The sequence below is a fragment of the Myxine glutinosa genome, chromosome 2 (assembly GCF_964187855.1).
Source record: "Myxine glutinosa chromosome 2, kmMyxGlut1.1, whole genome shotgun sequence".
In the NCBI taxonomy this organism is placed as follows: Eukaryota; Metazoa; Chordata; class Myxini; order Myxiniformes; family Myxinidae; genus Myxine; species Myxine glutinosa.
The window spans coordinates 91,196,868-91,205,696 of record NC_136262.1 but is presented as its reverse complement, the minus strand read 5'-3'; the positions used below and the strand labels follow the sequence as shown (position 1 = coordinate 91,205,696).

The 8,829-nt window shown below is 41.7% G+C and overlaps 1 protein-coding gene across 2 annotated transcripts in view; it reads right to left on the bottom strand.

Moving 5' to 3' along the window:
* Positions 1–1,547: 1,547 nt before the first annotated feature.
* VCP (valosin containing protein) overlaps positions 1,548–8,829 on the bottom strand; it is a 99,066-nt gene continuing 91,784 nt past the window's right edge. For both annotated transcript variants that reach the window (XM_068107770.2, XM_078771228.1), the window contains 5 exons: positions 6,965–7,143; positions 6,390–6,519; positions 2,871–3,038; positions 2,382–2,536; positions 1,548–2,144 (listed from right to left, as the gene is read on the bottom strand). In XM_068107770.2, coding sequence (XP_067963871.1) covers positions 2,033–2,144; positions 2,382–2,536; positions 2,871–3,038; positions 6,390–6,519; positions 6,965–7,143 — 744 coding nt within the window. In that variant the 3' untranslated portion in view covers positions 1,548–2,032. The remainder of the gene's footprint in view (positions 2,145–2,381; positions 2,537–2,870; positions 3,039–6,389; positions 6,520–6,964; positions 7,144–8,829) is intronic.

Here is an 8,829-nt window from a genome sequence, read left to right as displayed (position 1 = left end):
CCTCTTCTCCATGCACTTCTCCTGCAACTGCCTCACAATGAAAAGCGCGTCTGTCGTTCCTCTTCCTAGCATGAATCCAAACTGCATTTCGTCGATCTTCACTTTCTTCCTTATCCTCCTCTCCAACACCCTTTCCAATACCTTCATTCCATGCTCCAATAACTTTATCGCTCGGTACGAGCCACACTCCAGAGGGTCACCTTTCCCCTTGTATAGAGGGACGAGGGTACTCAGTTCCCAATCCACTGGAATGCGGCCTTCTTTCACCACCAGATTACAGATCTCTGTCATTCTCTTCACACCCCAACTTCCTGCTGCCTTCAACATATCTCCCACAACTCCCGTCGGCCCTCCCGCTTTTCTACCCTTCATTGCTTTTATCGCTTCCTCAACTTCCTTCTCAGTTATCTTCTCTGCCGGTCCTAAAACTGGGTTACTCTCTATGTTGCCATCCCATTCATTCTCTGTATTCAACAGCATTTCCATATATCTTTTCCATCTTCCTTTAATTCCATCTGGGTCGACAACGATTTGTCCCACTTCATCCTTCAAGCAACTCACCCCCATCACATCACACCTCTCTTTCGCTATCTGCTTTGCAATCCTGAATACTGCTTTCTGACCCTCTTCCGAATCCAAGCGTTCTCCGAACATTTTCCTACATGCCTCCTGCGCCTTTGCTACCTCTTTCTTTGCAGCCTTCCTGGCTGCCTTATAACTTTCATGCCCTGCTGTTTCTGCTCCCGTACCCTTCGCCTTCTGCCACTCCTTGAACTTCTTCCTCTTCTTGTCAATCCTCTTTCCAACTTCATCATCCCACCACCATGTTTCCGAGTGCCTCGGTGGTCCTTTTGTCCATCCACATACCTCACCAACGGCTCCCAACAGACTAGCTTTCATTGACATCCAACCACTTTCAAGCTCAACCACATCATCCTCGACCCTACTGAGCCTCTCTTTTAATGCCTCCCTTACTGTCACCTATTTCAACCTCTACACCTTCATTCTCGGTTGGTACTTCACCCGCCGAGCTCTCCTCGCACCTTTCACCCTTACGTCGCAGACAACCAAGTGGTGCTGTGAAATAGCCTCCTCCCCCGGGATCACCTTTGTGTCCCGGAGGTGCCCCCTATCTCGCCTACGCACCATCAGGTAGTCAACGGTTGTCGTCGACCCACCTGACGTGTATGCAACAAGCTTATTATCCTCTTTCTGGAACTGAGTATTACAAATCAACAAATCAGCTCCATCAGCAAACTCCAAAATCCTTTCACCTTCTCCATTTCTCACACCAATGCTGAAAAGTTCCTTGTGTCTGGGTTAAAGAAGACCGACTGTTCCACTTTCGATGAATATCGATGGGAGCAGTACCACAACTCCAAGAAAGAACTGGACTTCAACCAGGTTATGTGCTGTTCATCTACGATATTTATATATACACGTGACTGTATATATAAATATAATTAATGCCAATCATATTTTTTATTCAAATTCAATTCATTCACCCCACACAGCCAAGCATACAAAAAGAAGGATGCACAGATAAATTTACTTGAGCACAGTTCTCAATTTTATTCCCCAAAGACAGCAAGAACTGCAAGATAGAACTGAAGAGAACATTTAATTAGGCACAGTAGTGGAAAAGGAGGAACAAGAATGATCAAGACAAAGAGCAAATTAGATTTGTGCTCAGGTATTTGCAAAAGACAGCAGGCTTTTGAGAAGACCAACTGCTGTATTTGGGGCGAGGCTCTGGTCCAAAACATCCCTCTCATCCAAGAGTGCTCAATGGGAACCAAAAGAGTCTTGTTTGTGAGGCCAACATATCAGGGACATTCCATTCCCACTGGCAGCAAAAAGCTGGGAAATGAGAGCGCATGAGCTTTGGGACATTTCGGCTTCCTCAGAAGGGCCAGGATCTAGGGTATTTGGATACAACCTGTTTTCTGGGCAAGGGAGCTAAGCTTGTAAAGTAAGAGAAAATGGGTGTGCAGAGGGGATTTTGTCGTCTCGCATAGAGTGAGAACATCCTTTAGTTGTAAAGGTCATCTTCTGGGTCATCTTCTTCTTGATACATAGCTCCACTTCCCCCATTTGAGCTACTTTGTCCCTGTCCACCTGAAGTTTGCCCACCACTTGGAAAACTATGGCAAAAAGGGAGAAGAAAAGGAAAAAGGGGTGGGATAGAGGGGGCTGTGTTAAAACAATAGTCCATGATTACATTGGAATATCATTTAGGCAATTTTCCAGCCTGGAAGATCATAAAGTCAAGGAAGCCACAAATTATAAACTTCAACAGTCCGAGAACATCCAAAAACTTACAAAAACAAAATAATATTCTCCTTTCTTACCACACACCACCCAATGATGCCATTACTCACCGGAAACTGCCAAACCCACGACTTTGCTGCAATGTCTGTGCGAACATCTCATACTTGCGGATGTCGTTATTGCTAACCGAGCGCCGTGCAAATCTCATTGCCTCCTCAAAATGATCACGACGGATCTCTGGAACTGGGTCATCGTCCTCCACATCCTGCACCAGAATGACAAATAAATCAAAGTCGCATTTTGCAATACTCAGAATAAAAATAATTTCTGCTTTCAAAGCGACAGCGTATAAAGGTCACCCAGTTAAGGATTTAACCCGGTCAGTGGTTGTCATCAGGTCAATAGCACAATACGTCAATGTCACATAGAACAAACACAGAGCCCAAATTGAGCATTAACTCCACTGCAACCAGGTTGCTGACACTGCTTTAACAAATCATTAAAGCAAGCTGCAAAAGTTAATCCGTCATTGATTGAGGGGGAGGCTGAAGTTTGAGGTTCAGGCAAAAAGTAAAGCACTGAGACAAACAACAGAGTACCATTGCTGCAGCCTCGGGGAGTCCGTCTCTCTCCCGCTCACGCTCCCGCCGAACATCCGCTTCAATGGACTCACGAATGGCAAGTTTACAAGCACGCTGGCAGATCTCTGTGAGATCAGCACCTGAGAAACCATTCGTCATCTTGGCCAGGTATTGAAGATCAACATCCTGCAAGCAAGGACATTGTAGTGAAAAGATATTAAAACGAGCGCACGAGTCTTGGCATGATCCAAACACATCAACCGATATATGATATTGGGTGTCCTCTAAGCAATGGCAGAAATTTAGAAATCAGAGTTGGAAAATAAACATTCAATTTCAAGTCACCATTTTATTGATGTCGGCCATGGAAACCTGAGGTTTACTGATATGTTAATGGTAAAAGAGCTCATCGATGCAACATTAACATGAGCCTGTATGTTTTTGTTATTAACAATGGTCGAGTGTTAAGAACGTTGAGTTCAAAGTTTTACTTTTTGATGGGCAAAAACACATTTCTCTGGTTGGATTAAAACATCGTACCCTCAGGTTTCCATGACCACCTTAAAAAAAAAAAAAAGGTGGTGTGAACAGGTTATCTAAAAAAGTAATGGACGGCTTCAGACAAAATTTGTTGACAGTTTGTTTGTGTCACAAGGACCAATTGCTTCCATTTTGATGAAGATCCAAATGCTATACTTTTTTTTTTTAAGTGATTCTTCACCTCTGAGAAATGGGGCCAAAACTATATACTGCAGAGTGTGATTAAGCACAATATCTCAAAAAGTTGAGGACAGATCATGACAAAAGTTGGGGGATGACTTGGGCAGGTGACAAGAATAAGCCGATTCGATTTTGGTGAAGATCTGATCCGGATCCAGACTATCAGTGGGTTACAAATTGTCAAACTGTTCAGCCTGGCAGAGGTGTGCGCTTAAACGAATGCCATCCCAGTTCCATATGAAACGATTGGAGTGATGTGTATTTAAAAATAACAAATAGAATAGAACGGCACTCTTCACCATTGCGACATCGACCGATATGCCTCTGCCCACATTATTAGATCATTATACATACTTGTACAAAGTTTGATTTAAATACCTTCAGCTCTTCTTAAGTATCACAATTTTACCTGACATGACATCTGACCTTTGATGCCAAAATCGAATCAGTTCATCTTTTCATCATAATGTATAAAAAAAACAAATAAAAAAACACCTTTAGAGGCCATTTTTCCCCGCAAAGCAGGGGTTGGCCTTTTTCGGGCACCGTGGTTGTTGTTGTTTTTGTTGGTCCCCTTTTGAAGCAATGTTTTACGGCCAGATGCCCTTCCTGTCGCAAACCCTGTTAGTCACCTCTTGCGACACACAGGGAATTACCAGTGAACTGGTACTCAATTAGCCGACCTCGGAAGGATGACAGGCTGAGTCAACCCCCCTGGCGTTAATTCAGCGATCGACCGGGATTCGAACCCAGGATCCTAGGATCCAAAGCTGGCACCCTAGCCACTATCCCAACACCAGGCTTGTTCACCAGGCTTTCATCATAATGTATACTTGTACGAAATTTGGTCAAAATCCCATCATTGGTTCAAAGGTTAACGCAGTAACAGAATTTTGACCTCATGGGATATTTGACAACTGGGCCCCATAATGTAATCCTTTTTTTTACATTATACATACTTGTATCAAGTTTGACTTGGTTCCTTTCAGCCATTAAGGTATAAGGGTAACAAAACCCTTTTACAGACTTTGACCTCTTGACACAAAAATCGAATCAGTTAATCTTTATAACATTCTACATATTTGTACCAAGTTTGACTTGGATCCTTTCAGCCATTCTTAAGTTATCAGGGTAACAATAACCTATTACAGACTTTGACCTTTGACCTCTTGATGCCAAAATCTAATCAGTTCATCTTTGCATCGTCATATATACTTATACAAAGTTTGGTCTAAATCCAATCACTGGTTCACAAGTTAGCTTGGTATCAAATTTTAATCATGACCTTTGACCTCTTGACCCCAAAATCTAATCAGTTCATCCTACATCATTATACATACCTGTACTAAGTTTGGCTTTGATCTCATCATCAGCCATTCTTAAGTTATTGCAGTAATGAATCACAGGTCACAGATGGACACACGCACGACTCAAAAACATGCCTTCAGCAACTTTGTTGGCAGAGGCATAAAAACGTTCAAGGCATAACTTACCTTGAGAATTATCTAATTTATTAAACTTCGAGATAAAATGGACTTTTATCGTTTTTCTCCATTTAAATTAATTGCGTGAGGGTTAATATCGTTATTTGAATGTCCTCCATTTAAAAAAAAAACATTCCATGGAAAATATTATATTCTAAATATTGAATTCAAAAGATTTTGCAAATAATTACCTCCACCATCAAAAGTGGATGGAGGTTATGTTTTCACCCCTGTCTGTTTGTCTGTCTGTGAACAAGATATCTCAAAAAGTTGTGGACAAATTCGGAAGAAATTTTGTGGAGAGGCAGTGTATGTGGCAAGGACGAAATGATTAGATTTTGGTGAAGATCCGGATTCAGATCCGGCTAGTAGAAATTTTAAAGTGACTTCACCATTGGGAGAAAGGGCCAAACACGGTATATAGCAAAAAGTTGTGGACGGATTTGGACGAAACTTGGTGGAGAGGTTGTGTGTGTGCCAGGGAAGAACCGATTAAATTTTGGTGAAGATCTGGATCCTGATCAGGCTAGTATAATTTTTTTAAGCGATTCTTCACCATTGAGTGATAGTGCTAAAACGGACATATAGCAGAATATCTCAAAAAGTTATGGACGGACCTGGACGAGACCTGGTGGATAGATTGGGTGTGTGACAAGGACTAATCGATTCGATTTTGGTGAAGATCTGTATCTAGATAGAAGAATTTAAGTGATTCTTCACCATTGAGAGATAAGGCCAAAAACGATATATAGCAGGGTGTCTCAAAAGGTTATGGACCAGTTCTGAGATGGACGTGTTATGACAGAATTAGGTGCCTAAATTGGTTAGGTGACAATAACCCAGCCGATTAGATTTTGGTTCACGTCTGGATCCAGATACGACCTATCAGTGGGATACCAAACGTAAACTGTTCACCTAGCGGAAGTATGCTCTCTACTGAGTGCCATTCTAGTTCCCTTTGAAATAATTTGACCAAGTACAAACCAAAAAATTATATCCCGAAGCTTTTCCCGAACTGGCATGTTCCAATTTGCAATTTACCTTTAATACTACTTACTATACATAACCTTTTTAAGTAATAAAAAGAGCACATTGTGTTGTAGTTAAAAGGGCTGCAAATCACAACCACAAAACTACAATTTCAAATGGTAATACAGATTAAGGGTGCTGCCCACTATTTCATCATTTCCCACAGTATGGGGGAGAACAGACGAAGTGAGCCCTGCAGTGGAGGTTCTCACTGGAGAAGGATGAAGATATACTATAGAAGGAAGTACAACACAATCAGACAACACGCGTGTTCACACCACACCGCACACCACAAACAGCACACCCTAGAAACTGGTGTCTTCCTGAGGTTGGCAGTGAGGATAGCCTCACGTGACTTCTCATCAGGCAGCGGGATGTAGATAAGCTGGTCTAGTCGCCCAGGTCGCAATATCGCTGGGTCAATGATGTCTGGCCTGAATGAACAAAATGATTTTCAATTAAAAGGTCACATGCCCTTTAACCTTTTGAAACAAAAACAATCAGTTAACCTCTATATTAGTGGTAACAAATATTTTCAATCAAAGGTTTAGACCTTTGACCTTTGGAACTGAAAATTGAATTGGTTCATCTTTGTGTTACATTCCATACTTGTGCCAAGCTTGGTCAAAATCCCTTCAGTGGTTAAGTTATTGTCGCAACAAAAATTATAATGGACACATGCATGGACGGAAGGAAGCACAGGGGACAGACAACCTCCTTGCCCCTGTGGTCCCCAACCCCCAAAAATGCCTCTGGCCATCGAAGGCAAAAAAAACTGGAGTAAAGAAATTCAAATCATATGAATTTTTAACATTAAAAAACAAGTCTTATAGATTGCTAATCCCTCACAAAAATGCCAGGTCTGTGCATCGTGAATACCTGTTAGTAGCACCGATGATGAACACGTTCTTTTTGGTACCCATGCCATCCATCTCAGTTAGAATCTGGTTGATGACACGGTCAGCTGCCCCACCTCCATCACCAAGGCTACCTCCACGAGCCTTTGCAATCGAGTCCAGCTCATCAAAGAAAAGCACACAGGGAGCTGCTTGCCGAGCCTGGGTGGTGGCATTTACAAGCCAAACAATCAGGATAATATACCATTATACCATATCAGCATAACGTACCATAAAAAAAACATAAATTTGTCTAAACTTTGTTCAGTGAAAAAGTACAAAAGTCATAAGCTTTTGAAATGCCATCACGTGTGTGTAGTGGACACAATCATAGGGAAATAAAGTGCTGCAACATTTTGTCCAATAACAAACATTTTAACTTTCATAAAACAAACTACAAACTACCAAATCAGTTTTAAATATAATTAAGGGAGAATGGAGAGAATAGCAGAAAGGAGGTAAAATGAAAAATAAAAATAAAGGACAAGGAAATCAATTTTCTTTTCCTCCAAACTGGAAGAGAAACTTTAAAGTAGTGTGCAAACATACAAAATATGCAAAATAAAACTATCAAGTACACATTATTTATAATAATGATTAGAGCGCCTTCTGCAGATGGGTCCCAAAACAGCGCAGCTGGTAGCATAACTTTTGCTAGTTTGGACAGTGCCAGCAAGATGATGGAATGCATTGAAAGTCAGTCATGAATTCCCTTCCCAATGTCCCATCAAGTGATGTGCTCCAAAAAATTTTTTACTCAAAGGTTTGATTCCTTGCCTATCATAATGCTACCTCAAATGGACTTCAACAAGTCTCCCGGACCAGATGGGATACACCCACGTGTTCTATGGGAAACCCATCAAGAAATTTGTGAACCTCTTCGGATAATCATCACTAACCTATTGAGGGAGTGAGGTGTACCAAAGGCATGGAAACAAGCTATTGTCGTGACAATTTTCAAGAAGGGTAGGTAATAAGTTTAATCCAGCTAACTACAGACCAGCAAGCCTGACCTCCCTGGTGTGCAAGTTGATAAAGATCATTGGAAAAGCCTTGATGGAACACATGGACAAAAAACATTCACTAAGTACAGAGCAGCATGGATTTTGCAGTGGAAGATCCAGTCATTCTAGTGAAACCGAAATACTGGAGGTTAAAGAGGAATGGACAAGAGATATTGACGGGGTACACAATAATGACAGCACGTACTTAGATTTATTGAAAGGTCTTCGACAGTGTGCCACACCAACGCCTTCTTCGTAAACTTGAGTCGTATGGAATTGAGGGATGTCTGCTAAATTGGATAGAGGAGTACTTGACTAGACGATCACAAAAAGTTTAAGTGAGAGGAAAGTTATCGCACAGTGTGGATGTTCTGGGCAGCATTCCACAAGGAAGTGTGCTGGGACCAGTATTGTTCATCCTCCATCCATGATCTCCCAGAGGATGTCGCCTCAAATCTGAAGCTCTTTGCCAATGACACTAAGCTATACAGAATTGTTGACTGTCCAGATGATGCGAAAGCCCTTCAAAGAGACGTAGATGCTGTCACTGAATGGTCTAGATTCTAGAAAGTGGCAATTACCATTCAATGAAGGGAAATGTAACGTAGTCCACTATGGGAGGAAAAAGATACGAGATACACACACTCTATGTTAGATGACTCAGGGCAGAAGGAGGTCAAGAAGGGGAAAGAGGAAAAAGGCCTGGGCATTATATTTGATAGTAGTCTAACCTTTAGTACTCATGCTGCTGATGCTGCCAAGAGAGCTAACATGAATGTGGGAATCATGAAAATAACTTCCTCAGCTCTAAAACAGAAAGGAATTCTTCAACTCTGCAAGACCA